The following is a 19,081-nucleotide window of genomic DNA, read 5'->3' on the forward strand; positions in this document are numbered from 1 at the left end:
CTATATACCTATGCAGTCATTTGCTTCCCTAGAGCAAAAGGGTATAGGTTGTTGAGCTCCAATATGAACCCTGGCTATGTTATTAGTATATTGCCCACTTCTTGTGCCGTGTCTCATCCTTGAGCATTTTACATTTCTTCTGGTCCTATTGATTCCATTAAAGCAATGGAGTTTCCAGTCCTTGGAGATGTCACTAGAATGTGATGTGTGATGAGCTGGGAATAATGAGTATCTTGTGCAGCCACAGAACACTGTGCATTGTGTGTAAAGTTTGTTTTCTATTTTTTCCAGGCACCGGGGTCCACAGCATTAAATCCCAGCAGGCTGGCACTGATTGGAGCGCTGTTAATGGCGAGAGTCAAAACGCAGCGAAAGGCTCTGTGATTACCAGCGGAAAAGGTGAGCGAGATCTGCAAGAACGGGAATGTTTGAATGCAGGAGAGCGTTGCAAAATGTCTCATCTTCATTTGTATCCTCCTACGTTATCTCTGTACTGAATCTTTTCTGTGTTACTGTGAATAGCTGTCATTCATCCCATCTTCATTACAGAATTGTATTGTGGTCAGTTTAGTGTAGTGCTGCCTGGGGTGGTGTGATAAGAACATAAAGATTAGTCGCCTAAAAGGCTTTTCTTTCAGCTTGGTTACAACTGATATTTTCTCACTTTACAGCTACAGACGCAGACCCCTCAGCACGGGACAAGGATAAGAAGACCAGACCCAATTCTATGTTTGATTCTGTTCAGCCTCCTCCCGGTCCCCCCAACTTTGGCACTTTAAGAAAAAATCAGAGTAGTGAAGATCTTCTGAGAGATGTTCAGGTACTTGACATGCTTTAAAATGTAACTGTACACGTATGCAAAGGAAAAACTATACAATGAAAATAGGTAGGCTCTCTTTACACAACACTCCTTTTTGTAAAACCTGCGCCATAGGCTTCAATGCTTTGAGTCACTGATTTCAAACAAGTATGCAGATCGGAAGTTTTTTCTTCTTCTGGCTCAGGTCAGTAGCTTAGAAAGTATATATGGCAGAGACAGACAGGTAACTAACATTTTAAGATCGTCGGCAGCGATGAGCTCCTTTTTTTTTTTTTTCTGTACAGGCTTCTCTTAAAGCACATGTGTCAAACACAAGGCCCACGGACTGAATCGGCTTGCCAGGCCAATTTATGTGGTCCTCCCAGGCTTTTTTTTCTGCCGGACCTTGGCAGAATGTCCCTCTCCCCCTGCTCTGCGCTCACCACTGGCACCCCTGAAGTCCTGTACATGGTGCATCCCTGAATTCTGCACTCTGTACATGGCGCATCCCTGAATTCTGCGCTCTGTACGTGGCGCATCCCTGAATGCTGCGCTCTGTACGTGGCGCATCCCTGAATGCTGCGCTCTGTACGTGGCGCATCCCTGAATGCTGCACTCTGTACGTGGCGCATCCCTGAATGCTGCACTCTGTACGTGGCGCATCCCTGAATGCTGCACTCTGTACGTGGCGCATCCCTGAATTCTGCACTCTGTACGTGGCGCATCCCTGAATGCTGCACTCTGTACGTGGCGCATCCCTGAATGCTGCACTCTGTACATGGCGCATCCCTGAACTCTGCACATAATGCACTCCTGGTATTTATTGCCTCTTTAAAATCCTCCCAAAATTTGGCCACACCCACTATTTTATGCAGTTCGGCAGAGGGGTATAGTCTTGCATATATAAATGACCCTTTGAGGGCAACCATAATACTGATTCGGCTCGCAAGAAAATTTAGTTTGACACCCCTGTTTTAAAGTATAAAAATGTACATGTGTGTGTATGTATATGTATACATATTTTGTATATATATATATATATATATGTGTGTGTGTGTGTGTGTATATATATATATATATATATATATATATATATATATATATATATATATATATATATAGATAATGTATGTATATATATATAGATAATGTATGTATATATAATACATCCTGCTGACTGTAAGATGTCCATCGTGCTGATTTTCCTGTTTGTGATTTTAAATGCATTTAGAAGCTATATTAAAGAAGTCCAGCCTGAGCTTGTTTGGCTGGGCTTCTCCTTTGGGTCACAGGACTGCAATTTGTTTTGCACTCCTATGACACGTTTTCAGCAGAGAGCGATCTGAAATCTGCTCTCTGCTGACATCACTGGAATCAGTCCAGGCACCGCGTCATCACGACAATGAAGTCTGGGTTCGCCAGGTGCCTGGACTGATACCAGTCTCGGCTTCTCAGCGAGCCGCTGAGAGCCTGAGACAGCCACTCCTCGCCCCTCCACAGCTCAGCGCTCCAGTGAGTGCGAGGGGGGCGGCAGAGCGGAGAGCTGCTTACTGACATTGGCGATGTTCGATCGCTCGGTTCTCAGTGCAGAGGTGGCGGGGGACATCGGACCGATGCTGCACCCACCTAGGTAAGTGTGATTAGGGGGAAAAAAAACTTTACTTGACTTTCAAAGTCTACAATACTTACCTCTGCTCCAATAGTCTGATGCTTGTTGGGGCCCTCACCAGCATCTTCTCCTGGGTTTCTTCCATGTTTTGGTCTTCGTCTGTCATGATTGGCTGGTGCTTTATGATGTAACTCCATGCATGTGCAGTACTTTATTCACCCGGCTCATAGGCACAGTGTTGGTGATGTAAACTGAGCTGCACTGTGTATGTACATTAATAAAGACTGTGAGCAGGCAGGTAAGATTATTTTATTGCAGAAGACTTTGCATATCTCTTCTGCAGTTAAGAGCCTGTCTGCAATTTTTTTTTTTTTTTTATAAATTTAGACCCTATGTCCTGAAGAACAGCAGCTGTTGGGGGGTGGGCACATTGAAGTGCATTGCTTCACTGGTTAAAAGCAGCTTAACTTTTCCTTATGGGTAGTTATATGGGTGTTTTGCATAGGTATTCAATACCTGCTGTAAAAGTCTTCAGCTAAGATATTGAATTGTTTACATGTGTTCTTTTCTTAAAGGTAGATTTTTATTTTATTTTTTCCTGCTATTACAGACGGCAAATAAGAACACAGCAAAAGTTCCACCACCTGTTCCTTCCAAACCAAAACAGATCAACTTGCCTTACTACAGTCAAGCTCCCCAGCCTGCTGCAGCTGACACAAAGACGGACGTAGCCCCACCAAAGCCTACACCGACTTACGCTGCAAACAAACAGAAATTATCTGTTCAGCAGAGGCTGTCTGTGCCTTCCAGCCAGGAACTTCCACCACCCGCCAAGTTGGATAATCCCCCTGCAGTGGCAGTTCGTCCGTTCACTCCTCAGCCGGCCAAAGACCCGCCAGTGCCGCAGTTCAACAAACCTCAGATGGTGGCTGCTAGTTCTATCTACTCTATGTACACAAAGCAGCAGACTCCTGGGAAGAACTACAGTGTACAGAGTGCCCTCGGCAGAGCTCAGACACGGCCTCAGTTTTCCAGTGGTAAGCATAGAATTAATCTACAATCATCTGTTGCTGGGACTGTCTGGTACAGCAGACATGGGCTGCTCTCTTGCACTGTAGGTGTTTTGGTATAGCAAGCCTTTGGGGTTACAGGTTGGCCGTTTTCTGGTTTGTGCTAGATTTTTCTTTTGGTTAATTAAGTCTGTAGCTTGGATTCAAAATCCAGATATTTGGGGAAAAAACCCGTAGAACTGAACAAAATGTTCCCTGCAAAGCAAGGAACGAAAATCCATCGAATCTTTTAGTGAAAGCATCGCACAGTGTACACAAAAACACTGGCTAGGCACACAGTTAATCCTTTGATTGGCCTAGGGCAAGGATATGCAATTAGCGGACCTCCAGCTGTTGCAGAACTACGATTCCCATGAGGCATAGCAAGACTCTGACAGCCACAAGCATAACACCCAGAGTCAGAGGCATGATGGGACTTGTAGTTTTGCAACAGCTGGAGGTCCGCTAATTGCATATCCCTGGCCTAGGGGTTCACCCCTTCCCAGTGTCGTTAGTACAGTGACCGTGCATATGTTTAGCGCTGATCACTGTTTAATGCCGCGTACACACAATCATTTTTCGGCATGAAAAGAAACTATGTTTGGCATGTAGAAAAAATGAAGTTTTTCCAACTTCATCATTAAAACGACGTTGCCCACACACCATCGTTTTAAAAAAATGCTCTAGCGGATGACGTCACCCTTGGGGCTGCTTCAGCTGATTCCGTGTTGGTAAAATACGATTTGCGCTTTTCTGTCTGTTGCAGCGTGATGAATGTGCTTACTCTATTATGAACGGTAGTTTTACCAGAACGAGCGCTCCTGTCTCATAACTTGCTACTGAGCATGTGTATGTGTGTGTATATATGTATATGTGTGTGTGTGTGTGTGTGTATGTATGTGTATATTATATACATACACACACACACACACACACACACACACAGGCGGTACTTGCAAACATCCGACTTGCAAACGGAAGGAGACAACAGGAAGTGAGAGAAAATCTACCCCTAGGAAGGGAAATTCCCAAAATGTTCTAAATCCAATTGTCATTGGGACAGAATGTGAGGTAAAATCTTCTGAACAGGGGCACAGACAGCAAAACAAATGTTACAGGGGTGATGACCCTTCTCTGTTTTCCAAAAAGCTTAATACAGTAATACATTTTTTGGGCTGGAGCTACACTTAAAAATGTACCTGTTCCAAATTACAAACAGATTCAACTGGGAGCCGGTTAACACTGGGGCGGCACGACTTTGGGGGTGACTCGGCAAGGCGATCTCAAGACGGCCTTAAGAGGCGACTTGCAAAATGACTTCTGTATTGAAGTCAATGCAAGTCGCCCCCAAAGTCGTACAAGAACCCTTTTCTAAGTCGGAGCGACTTGAGTCGCTCCTATTAGAACGGTTCCATTGATTAGAGCGGAGCGTGACTTGTGAACCGGCTCTCAAGAACAAACCTACAGTCCTATCTTGTTTGTAACCCGGGGACCGCCTGGTTGTGTGTGTGTGTATGTATGTATGTATGTATGTATGTATGTATGTATATATAATATATGTGTATGTATATATATATTGTTGGTCTTTTTTGTTTATAGCGCAAAAAATTCAAAAATGCAGAGATGATCAAGTGCCACCAAAATAAAGCTCTGTTTGTGTGTGGAGGGGAGGAGGATATAAATGTAATTTCTGTACAGCGTTGCATGCCTATGCAAATGTCAGTTAAAATATCGCAGTGCCGTATCGCAAAAAAAATGGCCTGGTCATAAAGGGGAGTAAATCTTCCGGAGGTCAAGTGGTTAAATAGTATTGTCACTTTAGAATTTATCTAACGTTCTATATGTATTTATGTTCTGATTCATTGGTTGTTGGGTTCACAAGTCAAATCAATGCCTGACTGCTAGATGTCTTGAGTGCTTTTGATCTGTATGACCCAGCACTTGCAGACATACACTGGCATTTCGGAAAAACATGGGTTTGCTCCTTTCTCTTAACAAGCTGTGTTCTAGGGAATATATTGGGGCCACAGGTTGGACACCCCTGTCTTAAAGGTTTCATTGAGGCTACTTTCTTTATTCTGGACACAGGAAGATTACACCTAATAGAAGAGGCATCAGCACACGTGGCACATACTAACTGCAAGTTGTGTCCCTTGTGCGGATTTTTAAAATTTTATATTTTAGCTGCACTTAGGCTTTGCAACGCTTCTAGCATACTAGCCCATTATTCTGCACTTGCCTGCAAACGAAGCCCATGATGTCCCCTTTGTTGGCCGCATCCATCTTCACCCCTCTTCCTTGCGGGGCAATGGACTCCGGCTCCACGACTGACCAGAGTTGTGTGACGTCACTCCCATGCAAATTGCGCGGGAGACGTCAGTCACAGGCCCTTTTAGAAATTGCAGGATCATGCCCTTTCTTCAGTGCACATGCGCCGATGATGTCAGTGCAAGCGTATATGGTAAATGTGCAGGTTTGGGAGATATTTGCAATGCCTACAGGTAAGCCTTACCTGTAGGTAAAAGTTGTGTAACTAGGTTTACAACCACTTTAAGCAGCTTTGTAAAAGTTTGCTGTGTAATATACTGTGTTATGGTCTATTTGTAATATACTTTGTTTTTTTTCATTTTCTACTTTCAGTTTATGGTAAACCAGTCATTGGTGGTGCATCAGCTCAGAACCAGCAGAACGGCAGTCTACATATAGATGGCACCTTAGTAGATGGACAGAAATCCAGCAGTCCAGAACCAGACTCTGAGACACCGGCAGCCAGCAGTGAAAACCAGGAGACCGAAAGGATTCCCCGTCCCCTCAGCCCCACCAAACTGCTGCCATTTTTATCCAACCCATACCGTAACCAGAGCGACGCAGATTTGGAGGCTCTAAGAAGGAAACTGTACAACGCCCCCAGGCCGCTAAAGAAACGTAGCTCCATAACCGAGCCAGAAGGACCCAATGGGCCAAACATTCAAAAGCTTCTGTATCAGAGGACTACCCTGGCTGCCATGGAGACCATCTCTGCCCCCAAGCAGACCCCTGTGACGCCGATCTCTGAGAGCTCCGCAGAGACTCAAGGTTTGCAAGTCTCCACAGACATACAGGATGAACCCCCCTCAGAAGATTCTTCTTCTCTGCATGTCTTGGATATTCTCCCACCTGAAGAGGATGTTGGCATGTTCTCCGAGGACATAGACATTCCTTCACCGGAGCTAGGCCCAGACAGTATTCCTGAGGGAATCCCCTTTCCAGGTCTGCCATCCCCAGCAGAGGTGGAGGTGACTCAGGATACCGTTCAGCCCCCTGAGACATATGTTGAAGAGTACCCTCCCTACCCTCCACCCCCATACCCCACTGGAGGAGACCCAGAGAACTTGGTAGAGGACATTAACATGCACCCTCCAGAAATCACAGAGCAATTCTCTCTTCCTCCAGTAAGTATCACACTCCTTACTTTAGGGCAAATATGTAAAGCTGAACTCCAGCTTAAGGCCCCTTTCACATGTCCGTTCCGCCTGTCCGTTCATTACAAGTCCGTTAACGGACTTGTAATGAATCCCTATGGGAACGTGTCCGTTAGCGGATGGAGCATCCGCTAGCGTCCGCGTCTGTCGGGATCCGGTTTTCGGACGGAAGAAAACCCTATTTTTCTTCCGTCCGGCGGAATGGAACTGATGCAGACGGACACACGGTCCGTCTGCATCCGGTTCCCCATAGGGGACAGCGGAACAGAGACAGGGCGGTCCCTGCACTGTGTGCGGGGACCGCCATATCCGCCAAGAGCTCAGCGGGAATCCCCGCTGAGCCGACGGAGCGGACTGAAAAACTGAAAGGACCCTAAAGCGGAGTTCCGCCTAAAAAAATAAAATATTAAAAGCCAGCAGCTACAAATACTGCAGTTGGTGACTTTTAATAAATGGACACTTACCTGTCCTGAGTGCCCACGATGTCAACAGCCGAAGCCGATCAATCGCTCGGCTCTCAGCTGCCCCCGCCGCCATCCTCGGTGAGGGAATCGGGAAGTGAAACCTTGCGGCTTCACTTCCTGGTTTCCTACTGCGCAGGCGAGTCGCGCTGCATGTCCTCACTGGTCCCTGCTCTTTTCTGGGACCTGTGTGTTTCCCAGAAGACAGCGGGGGAGGACAGTGTAGGCCCCGGAAGTGGCGTAGGTCACCTTGATCACCACGGTGGAAGTTGCATTTTTGGGTGGAACTCCGCTTTAATCTTGGCACATGACAGGAAGTGATAGAAAATCTCTCCAACTGGTGGAAATTGTAGCGTGGGGAATTGTAAGATCATCTGATAGTACTTGTTCTGCTGTTTGTGCCTTCCTATTTCTTGAATAGAACGCTACAGTTGAGGTTTAAAATGTAATTTGTTGATGCGGGCAACTTATTTTGCCGTACTTTTAGCTGAGTGTTCTCATTCGTTTGTGATGTTGACAAGTCAGCAAAGTGGTTTAGTTTGGCATAGGCATAGGTTTAGTTTGGTGGTTATCTATTCTCAGTGTTGCTCCACAGGTAAGAAGCTAGTAGTAGTTTCATTCATCTGGACTTGTTTTGTCGAATTTTGTTTGTAATATTAAGAATGGTTCACGGATTTTCCGAGCCACTTCAGTTCTAATGAGTGTTAGGCACATATGATATCCACACAGGTTTTACAGACATCGTGGATTATTGTATAGATGTTGATTTCCCTCTCTGTCCAAAATGTGCACTTCACTGTCCTTCCTTGAAAGAATTTTCCTTGTAAACCCTTACAATGTACCCAATGAAGAGACTGGCCTCAGGTGATATACAGGGCTAAAACAATTCCTCCTACAAAAGTTGTACCTGTTTATGTACAGCAGCATCACCCCCTACATCAATTCAGAAGTGCAGAATTTACATAGAATCTCCAAGCTCTGAAAAGCAGGGGCGGAGACATGGGCATCCGCTGAATTTTTTTCAGGGGGGGGGGGGGCACTTCGGCAGCAGCGATACAGTCGCATTTAACCCTTTCTTCAAACGCTAGCGGGGGTTAAAAGTGCCTTGCTAACGGCCGAATAGTGCAGCCAAAACAATGGCTTTTTAGCTGCGCTTTACCAATAACGCAGCCAGGGAACAAAGCATATCTCTCTACAGTGTGTACTTGTCTATCACTACAGAGCAAGTGTCACTTTACTTCACTCCTTGCTATCAGCATGAATCACTTCTGACAAGTGTTCCTGACACCAAGAGAAAAATTGTGATGGGAGGAGCTCCAGCTGATTGACAGCTTCAGCTCTGTTCCTGTGTGAAGGGGGGCGTGTCTCTTCCCTCCAATTTGCTCAGAGCTCTCCTCACTGATCTCAGAAGAGTGTGACTTCAGCTCTTCACCCACTTTTTTCTGACGGCTCAGACAAGCTTTATAAATTCTGCACTTTGGATATAGAGAAGACTGCAGATAAACAGGTACAACGTATGTAGGAGGATTTGTTTAATTTCCGTGTATCGCCTGAGACCAGACACCTCACTGGGTTTTTTCTTTAAAACGTTTTACAGTCCTGTAGCCCCACAGGCACGATTTGGGCCTTAAAATATCCTTTTCTGCTTCCTTCCTTCACACTGAAGTGCTCTGTGCTGTTGTAGCAGAGTAATGGCCACACCCCCATCACAACCTTCATCTCAGACTTGATTGTGAAGGGCTGGTTACACAATGTACCAAATCCAACTCTTTTTGGATAGCACAATCTGCAGAAAAACTCCCCTTTCAGACGTGCGGACCGTATGTCCATTTTTTTATACATCCGTTTGCGGATGAAAAAGGCACATACATTGGTCCCTATGTGATTGCGGGTGTCAGCGGATAAACATCTGCTGACACCCGTAATCACCCGCCTCCGCAAAGATCCGATTTTGTGCACGGACACGCGGTCCGTGTTCATCCGATCCCCCGCCCCGTGTGAAAGGGCCCTAAGAAATGAAAATTTAGTACTACATATCTAGTTCTGTCACTTTGATTGGGATTTTAGCCAATATGTTCCATAACTCACTGGTTATAATAATTAATCGGAGGTGTGTGTTTTTTTTATTTTTTTTTCCGTGTTTTTATCTTCTATTTTTTTGTTTCGTGTTTTTATCTTCTATTTTTTTGTTTCGTGTTTTTATCTTCTATTTTTTTGTTTCGTGTTTTTATCTTCTATTTTTTTGTTTCGTGTTTTTTATTTTCTATTTTTTTTTTTTTGTTTCGTGTTTTGTTTTTTGTGTTTCGTGGGTTTTTGTTGTTTTTTATTTTATACAACATCTCCTCCCTTTTTCTCTCCCCAGGGAAAGAGAACAAACTTGCGAAAGAATGGCTCAGAGAGAATCGCACACGGGATGAGGGTGAAGTTTAATCCTCTGGCTTTGCTGCTTGATTCCTCGCTGGAGGGAGAGTTTGATCTCGTGCAGAGAATAATCTACGAAGTAAGTTCTTTTTTTCTGCTCCTCCATGGGGAAGCTTTAAATAGAGATCCCGTTCTGTAAGTAAAGTTTATGTCCAGGCATTTCTGATATTTGAAGCTGAACTCGGGGATAAGAAAATATTGTCTAATACAAAAGGCCTGTGTATTGTTTCTGGAATCTTGGTGTGATTTTTGTATTTCTTCCAGATCTGTGCAGTAATTCAGTATGAAGGGCCAGTTCACACCACATGCAGTCCAGTGCGTTTTTTTTTTTTTTTCTGCTTTACAAACTCATGGAAAATGGGTTATATGATTTTCAATGGCATATTTCACACCAGTGCTTGCAGTTCCCGTGCGTTCCAAGAAAAAAAAAGTAGAACATGCTGCCTTTTTCCTGTACTGGAATGCTGTAGAACACATTAACCACTTAAGCCCCGGACCTTTAGGCAGCTAAATGCCCAGGCCAGGTTTTGCGATTCGGCACTGCGTCGCTTTAACAGACAATTGCGCGGTCGTGCGACGTGGCTCCCAAACAAAATTGGCGTCCTTTTTCCCCCACAAATAGAGCTTTCTTTTGGTGGTATTTGATCACCTCTGCGGTTTTTATTTATTGCGCTATAAACAAAAATAAGCAACAATTTTGAAAAAAAATCAATATTTTTTACTTTTTGCTGTAATAAATATCCCCCAAAAACATATATAAAAAAAAAATTTTCCCTCAGTTTAGGCCGATACGTATTCTTCTACCTATTTTTGGTAAAAAAAAATCGCAATAAGCGTTTATCGATTGGTTTGCGCAAAATTTATAGCGTTTACAAAATAGGGGATAGTTTTATTGGATTTTTATTAAAAAAAAATTTTTTTACTACTAATGGCGGCGATCAGCGATTTTTTTTTTTTCGTGACTACGACATTATGGCGGACACTTCGGACAATTTTGACACATTTTTGGGACCATTGTCATTTTCACAGCAAAAAATGCATTTAAATTGCATTGTTTATTGTGAAAATGACAGTTGCAGTTTGGGAGTTAACCACAGGTGGCGCTGTAGGAGTTGGGGTTCACCTAGTGTGTGTTTATAACTGTAGGGGGGTGTGGCTGTAGGACTGATGTCATCGATCGAGTCTCCCTATAAAAGGGATGACTCGATCGATGCAGCCGCCACAGTGAAGCACGGGGAAGCCGTGTTTACATACGGCCCTCCCCGTTCTTCAGCTCCGGGGAGCGATCGCGACGGAGCGGCTATAAACGAATAGCCGCGCCGTCGTCCCGGATCGCTCCCCGTGGGTATCCGACCGCCGCATGTAGCGGGGGGGGGGGGGTCCCGATCGGACCCGCGGAAAGGCGGGGACGTACCTGTACGCCCATCTGCCTGTACGTGCCATTCTGTGGACGTACATGTACATGCGGTGGTCGGGAAGTGGTTAAAAACGCACTGGAACGCACAAAAAATTTGCTGGAACACACATGTCCTTTAGGCCAGGTCACACCACATGGAGTCAAAACGCATGGATAGTAGGTTATATGGTTTTCAATGGCATATTTCACACCAGTGCTTGCAGTTCCCGTGCGTTCCAGTTCCAGAAAAAACTGTAGAACACACTGCATTTTTCCTGCACTGGACTATACTGGAACGCTGTAAAACACCTCAAAAACACACTGGAATGCACAAACGCATCTAAATGCACCAAAAACGCACTGGAACACATGTCCCTATTTAAGTTTACGGAAAAAAGAGAGGGGGGGGGATGCACTGAACTGCATTAAAAAACACCCCAAAAATGCGCATGCAGAAAAGCATCTGGAACGCACCCGGACAGCGTTTCTATAGTGTGATCTGGCCCCAAATGTTACCTCTGTACAGGAACTTGGTGTAACAAAGACCAGTCACTGCTGCTCTCTACTTGTGCAAGATGACTGGTCTTGTATCTTCCCTCTCCTGTAGTTTTCTATTGGCAGCCTGCAGTGGGTGGGGCCTACTGAGTCCCTCCCACAGCACTGCACTGTTAAATTTATAAAGTAATATCTGCCTTTGCAAAAAAGGTATTTGGTGCACTCAAAGTGTCTTTTTTGTGGCTGTTGAGGGATTCGGTAATATATGGTTCAACTTTAGAGCCAAACCTCCCTGTCCCTCTCCAGGTCATGTCCCAGCATTATTACTTTTTTTTTCCTTTACCTTGTTTCTATAGCAAGAAATTGATTTTTTTTTTTTTTTTTTTTTTTTTTAACTCCGACATGACCTGGCTTGTAAAATTCTTGGAGTGGCAGCTGCTGGGGGTCATTTTGGTTTTGCTGGTTGCCCACCATAAGAATCTTATCTTCTAATAGCCATTTCCCTACCATTGTTTTGCTGGAAAATAAATCTGTGTATGCGTATAAAGTTGGACAGAGAGGGGTGGGGATTAGGTGGAGTTCTGTAGTCCAGCACATAGGGCTGACAACTAGGGCCAAAACAACTAATCGATTATGAAATTAATCGATTACCATTTTCATAATCGATTAATCGGGCAGTAACCTAATGGGGTTAAAATTCTCTGTTTTTTGGTGCTTTTTGCATGGTTTCCTATGGGACACATCCATGATTTTTTTTTCAGCTGCTGCGTATTTGGAAAGGGCAAGGACTTTTTTTTTTAACGCAAAACGGCGGTGCTATTTTGTTTTTTTGGTTCAATATACTTCAATGGAGAAGCTGCAGAAAAGCATGTAATGTGTTTTTGCGGCAATTTGTGTTTTTTAATCTGGCCAACAACAAATTGGCCAAAAAAAAAAAAATGCAAATGACCGCAAAATTACTTGATTCGTTTTTTTTTTTTTTTTTTTTTTTTAACGTTATTAACTGATTAATCGAAACAATCGGCCAACGAATCGATTATGAAAATAATCGTTAGTTGCAGCCCTACTGACAGTGACAACACTAGTTGGGATTTTAGTGCAAAAAGGTAGTGTGTTGTCAACCCAAGCAGGCGGTTAGGCCCACACTGGATTTATGACAAATTGGGTATTTTTCTGTATTTGCATTTTATTTTTTTCAGAGACCAAATCTTAAATTGTGCATGCATTGTAGAAATGTACTGAATGTTTTTTTTTTTTTTTTCTTTACATACTTTAACCACCTCCTGCCCACGCCATAGCAGAAAGACGTCTACTGCGCAGGCTTTTTTTGCCACAGGGGGCGCATGGGTGGCATGCTCGGAGTGCTTCGGACTCAGCTGATCACAGATCAGGGTAAAGAGCCAATCACAGCTGCCCTTTACCACGTGATCAGCTGTGTCCATTGACAGCTGATCACGGAAGTTAACACAAGACGGTTATCGTCTTTTCTTTTCCTCACGCTGACAGCATTAGGTGAGTAAAAGAGAGCCAATTACCGGCTTGTGTTAAACTTAAGGGACATCGGCACTGATAATCATGGCTCTGACTATCAGTGCTGATAATCGGTGCCCACCAGTGCTGCCCATCAGTGCCACCTATCAGTGCTCATCAGTGAAAGAGAAAAATTATCTGTTTGTAACATTTTCTAACAAACTATGAAAATGATTTTCTTTTTAAGTTTTCGGTCTTTTCTTCGTTTGTTTAGCAAAAAATAAAAAACCCCAGTGGTGATTTAAATACCACCAAAAAAAGCTCTATTTTTAATTAGTCATTGTGCTTGCACTTCATTTGTAAAATTTGCAACACCTTAGTCCAGATACACATCATTCCGCCATTGTAGTTTATGAGGAGTTGGAAGCAACTACCAAACGGTTATTTATTACAGGTATTTTTATATCGCTGACCGTTTATGCAGCGCTGTACTTATTGTACATTCACTTCAGTCCCTGCCCTAGAGTTGTTTCTCTCTAAGGTCCCTATCTTGTGTGCGCAAACATACATATACACTATAGGGCCAATTTAGAAAGGAGCTATTTAACCTACCAGCATGTCTTTGGAGTGTGGGAGGAAACCCACACAGGGAGATGGACACCTTTACTTGGTGATAAGGGAGTAAAAAAATGGCAATTTCTATTGCAGCTGGAAAGCATCCTCGTTCCCCTTTTTGTCTTTGCGGTAATAAATGAAGCTTGTCTTCAGCACAGGCTTTGACGGATGAGCTTTATTGTGTTTATGCTAATAGTGTGCAGTGCGGCAGTTCTTGCTGTGTGGGAGCAGTGAAGGGCTATAACCATAACCTTCTAGAGCAGTCTGCTGCTATTGCTTTACCTCCTTGTAGTGGATCTTTACGGAGTACTCTCATTGCAACTGTTAAACTTTAAAGATGACCTGAACTGCACTGTGAAAGTTGTGCCCAAAATATGCAACCAGAGGGCAAAAGACTACTTAGAGAATTGCCTCTGGCCCCTGCAGCTGATCATTACTCCATTACAGATTTACCATTCCACCTTCCGCATCAGAACTTAAACCAACGGTTTAAGATGGCGCACCAGGCCAAAATGCAAAAAATGTCCAAATTAATTTAATGGTTCTTAATAAAATGATCATTGCATTTCAGACACCGAAAATCTTCACCTAGGGCAACAAAAATGTGTGTATTTTTATATATATATATATATATATATATATATATATATATATATATATATATATATATATATATATATATATATATATATATATATAGTGTGTGGCTGCTGCACAAATTGGTAGCTCTTATTTGAGACTAGTTGTATGTGTGCTTTTATTCCTCATGACTTACAGGCAATACATTTTTTTTTCAGGTTGAAGATCCCAGCGAGCCCAATGACGAGGGAATCACAGCACTTCACAATGCAGTGTGCGCCGGTCACACAGAGATCGTTAAATTCCTTGTACAGTTTGGTGTGAATGTAAATGCCGCAGACAGTGATGGCTGGTAGGTCACATTTTATTATCTACAGTTTTGTTCTTTTGTGTGATACGGTATCCTACCATCCTCTTTTCCTATATAAATTCATATATATATATATATATATATATATATATATATATATATATATATATATATATATATATATATATATATATATATATATATATATATATATATATATATATACATACACACACAGTCAGGTCCATAAATATTGGGACATCGACACAATTCTTTTTGGCTCTATACACCACCACAATGGATTTGAAATTAAAATAACAAGGTGTGCTTAACTGCAGACTTTCAGGTTTAATTTGAGGGTATTTACATCCAAATCAGGTAAACGGTGTAGGAATTGCAAAGAGTTTGAGTATAGCCTCAGATTGATTTAATTAGAAAAAATAAAATGTACCATCATCCGAAATTAATTAGGAAATAAAGGGACACCGGGCAGAGGGGTAGTGGCTGCTAGTACCACAGACTCACACAGACTATTACCTAGTAAGGATGTGTATCAATGGACTTTCTCGGTACTGATAACATAAGTCGGTATAGTAAAAAATTACATTTATTATACATAAAAACATACAATGTCCCATATATAAAACAAGCCTAGGACTAACAACCCCACATAGAGATACAAAGATGTTATTTCAAACGGAAGAAGCCGTGAGGTATCAGCAGTTGTGAGGGGGTGTCCTAGAGGAACCTCTACCGGTTTCGTGGCGAACCGCTTCTTCAGGAGGTATAGTCCGGAGTCAAGGACCGTAGTACAAGTTTCGCTGACCAAGGTCCACCGTAGCGAACAAGGGGGAACAAAAGTAGGTAAAAGTCTATGCTGGTAAAAGCAATAGAATAAGGGCAGCTAGGGAGCAGGCATCAGGGCAGGTAATTGATGTTAAAGAGCAAACAGCTGAAGATAATCAGCTGAAGACTGCAGCAGAGAATTCCCCAATACTTAAACAGTGGAGGTATAGGGGAACCAACAGTCAGGTTACCACACTGCCATGCAGCATCCCAGCATTCAGCCCTAGGAGAGTCACAGAGGAGCTCACTGTGTAGGAATTGCAACAGTTTGTATATGTGCCTCCCACTTTTTTAAGGGACCAAAATTAATGGGACAATTGGCTGCTCAGCTGTTCAATGGCCAGGTGTATGTTATTCCCTCATTATCCCATTTACAAGGAGCAGATAAAAGCGTCAGGATTAATTTTTAAGTGTGCTATTTGCATTTGGAATCTGTTGCTGTCAACTCTCAATATGACATCCAACGAGCTGTCACTATCAGCGAAGCAAGCCATCATTAGGCTGAAAAAAACAAAACAAACCCATCAGAGAGATAGCAAAAACATTAGGTGTGGCCAAATCAACTGTTTGGAACATCCTTAAAAATAAATAACACATCAGTGAGCTCAGCAACACCAAAAGACCCGGAAGACCACGGAAAACAACTGTGGTGGATGACCGAAGAATTCTTTCCCAGGTGAAGTAAAAAAAACCTTTACAACAGTTGGCCAGATCAAGAACACTCCCCAGGAGGTAGGTATATGTGTGTCCGTCAACAATCAAGAGAAGACTTCACCAGAGTGAATATTCACCACAAGATGTAAACCATTGGTGAGCCTCAAAAACAGGAAGGCCAGATTAGAGTTTGCCAAACCACATCTAAAAAAGCCTTCACAGTTCTGGAACAACATCCTATGGACAGATGAGACCAAGATCAACTTGTACCAGAGTGATGGGAAGAGAAGAGTATGGAGAAGGAAAGGAAGTGCTCATGATCCAAAGCATACCATCATCAGTGAAGCATGGTGGTGGTAGTGTCATGGCGTGGGCATGTATGGCTGCCAATGAAACTGGTTCTCTTGTATTTATTGATGTGACTGCTGACAAAAGCAGCCTGATAAATTCTGAAGTGTTTCGGGCAATATTATTATCTGCTCAAATGCTTCAGAACTCATTGGACGGTGCTTCACAGTGCAGATGGACAATGACCCGAAGCATACTGTGAAAGCAACCAAAGAGTTTAAGTGAAAGAAGTGGAATGTTATGCAATGGCCAAGTCAATCACCTGACCTGAATCCGATTGAGCATGCATTTCACTTGCTGAAGACAAAACTGAAGGGGAAATGCCCCAAGAACAAGCAGAAACTGAAGAAAGTTGCAGTAGAGGCCTGGCAGAGCATCACCAGGGATGAAACCCAGCGTCTGGTGATGTCATCGCGTTCCAGACTTCAGGCTGTAATTGACTGCAAAGGATTTGCAACCAAGTATTAAAAAGTGAGTTTGATTTATGATTGTTAATCTGTCCCATTACTTTTGGCCCCTTAAAAAGTGAGAGGCACATACACAAACTGTTGTAATTCCGACACCGTTCACCTGATTTGGATGTAAATACCCTCAAATTAAACCTGAAAGTCTTCAGTTAAAGCACATCTTGTTTGTTTCATTTCAAATCCATTGTGGTGGTGTATAGAGCCCAAAGATTAGAATTGTGTCAATGTCCCAATATTTATGGACCTGACTGTATATATTCATATATAAAATCTTAAAAAAAAAGTTCAACATTAGGCACCCAAGTGTACTTACCTGTTTATTACAAAACAATCCGCTGAGAGCCTGAGCCTGTCCCTTCTGCCTCCTCCACAGCCTTGCACTCCAGTGAGCATCGAAGGAGAGAGCAGAGAGTCGGAGACTGACAGTCACCAGCTCTCTGCTCAGAGCAGAGGGGAGAACTGTGCGTTCAGTGGTGTTTGATCGCTCAGTTCTCACTACAGAGCTGTCAGGGGGACAGATGCAGCATCCGGATCAATGCTGCATCCACCTAGGTGGGTATAAATAAATATTTTTTCCTAAAACCCTGAATTACTTACCTTAAAACGAGGTGAAGAGAACTTACCTGGTCCACGCCGAGCGAGATGTCATCTTGCTCCGGCGTGTCTTCCGGGTATCGCCGCTCCAGCGCTGTGATTGGCTGGAGCGTCGATGATGTCACGCGCGGGAGACTTTAATTCGGCAAGGTCCAGCGGCTGCCGGTCCTTCAGCCGAGGATCCCCGCTGCGCATGTGCCGCTGCAATTAGCGGCGCATTGCGGGGGGAATATCTCCTAAACCGTACAGGTTTAGGACATATGCTTTATACCTACAGGTAAGCCTTATTATAGGCTTACCTGTAAGTAAAAGTCAAAAAGTGGGGTTTACAACCACTTTAACAGATTATAGCCCAGTTACAGCAACAGAAGCTTATTTTTCTTTTGCAAAAAAAGTTTTAAACCATATGAATAAAAGCTGATCATTGTAAGCACGCTTTTCATTGTTGGCATCCTTGTAACTGCCACTTTTGCTGGATAACTTGGGTCTGCAACTTCAACTTTTTTGAATTTTACCTATAGGTAGATCTATAATAAGGCTTACCTATAGGTAGTGTAAAAATCTCCTAAACGTGCGCCGTTTAGGAGATATTTACTGTACGTGCATCCTGCGCCGTTTCTTCAGAGCCCTGTGCCTCCGGACAGTCACAGAGCCGGTGTCCGCGAACTCGAAAGCAAGATGGGTGAAGAAGGAAGCGGTCTCCAGTGATGACATTGCATTACTGGAAGGCTTTGTTTTCAGGTACATTTCTCTTAATGTGCTAGTATGCGATGCATGCTAGCACATTATGCATTTGCCTTGCAGGTAAGAAGAAAAAAAAAAAACGTCCAACGGTTTACAACCGCTTTAATGTGGAAAAAGTGATAGATAAAAGGCATGTTTTATAGGGTTTTTATATGATGAATATTATCGTTGAAGTTATTGATCCCAATACAGTTACTACAACACGTGTAATGTAACTGTGTCTTGTTGGCCATTTCAGGACCCCGCTGCACTGTGCTGCATCCTGTAACAACGTTCAGGTGTGTAAATTTCTGGTGGAATGTGGGGCTGCGGTATTCGCCACAACGTACAGCGACAGACAGACTGCGGCAGATAAATGTGAAGAGATGGAGGAAGGCTACAGCCAGTGCTCACAGTTCCTCTATGGTGAGTATCTAATTGTGTGAGGTCATCGGGTCCTTCCTTTTACTTCATTGACAATATAACGTAAAAAATAAAATACTGAAAACCCATTGATTCTTCTTGGGTGCAATGATTTGCAGGCTCTAGTGGAAAAATAAGGTAAACCTTCTGTGCTACAGCTGCCCCCCCTATTTTTCTTGCCCGAACCCCATTGTTACAGCGATGGGCACAAGCCCAGTGACTCCAGCCGCTGTCTCCAGTCCTCATTGGATAGATTGATAGCAGCAGGAGCCATTGGCTCCCACTGCTGTCAATCAAATCCAGTGACACGGGAGCTGGGCAGAGTCCTGCTGTCAGTTTCCAATGGACGCAGCACTCGTGA

At 43.4% G+C, this 19,081-nt stretch overlaps 1 protein-coding gene across 3 annotated transcripts in view; it reads left to right on the top strand.

Annotated features, from left to right (window-relative positions):
* Positions 1-19,081, top strand: part of TP53BP2 (tumor protein p53 binding protein 2) — a 104,330-nt gene that overhangs the window by 74,125 nt on the left and 11,124 nt on the right. For all 3 annotated transcript variants that reach the window (XM_040351392.1, XM_040351390.1, XM_040351391.1), the window contains exons 11-17: positions 292-399; positions 672-820; positions 3,019-3,445; positions 6,098-6,888; positions 9,742-9,879; positions 14,574-14,707; positions 18,557-18,723. In XM_040351392.1, the coding sequence (XP_040207326.1) occupies positions 292-399; positions 672-820; positions 3,019-3,445; positions 6,098-6,888; positions 9,742-9,879; positions 14,574-14,707; positions 18,557-18,723 (1,914 nt within the window). The remainder of the gene's footprint in view (positions 1-291; positions 400-671; positions 821-3,018; positions 3,446-6,097; positions 6,889-9,741; positions 9,880-14,573; positions 14,708-18,556; positions 18,724-19,081) is intronic.

Source organism: Rana temporaria, chromosome 4 (genome assembly GCF_905171775.1).
Source record: "Rana temporaria chromosome 4, aRanTem1.1, whole genome shotgun sequence".
NCBI classification, from domain to species: domain Eukaryota; kingdom Metazoa; phylum Chordata; class Amphibia; order Anura; family Ranidae; genus Rana; species Rana temporaria.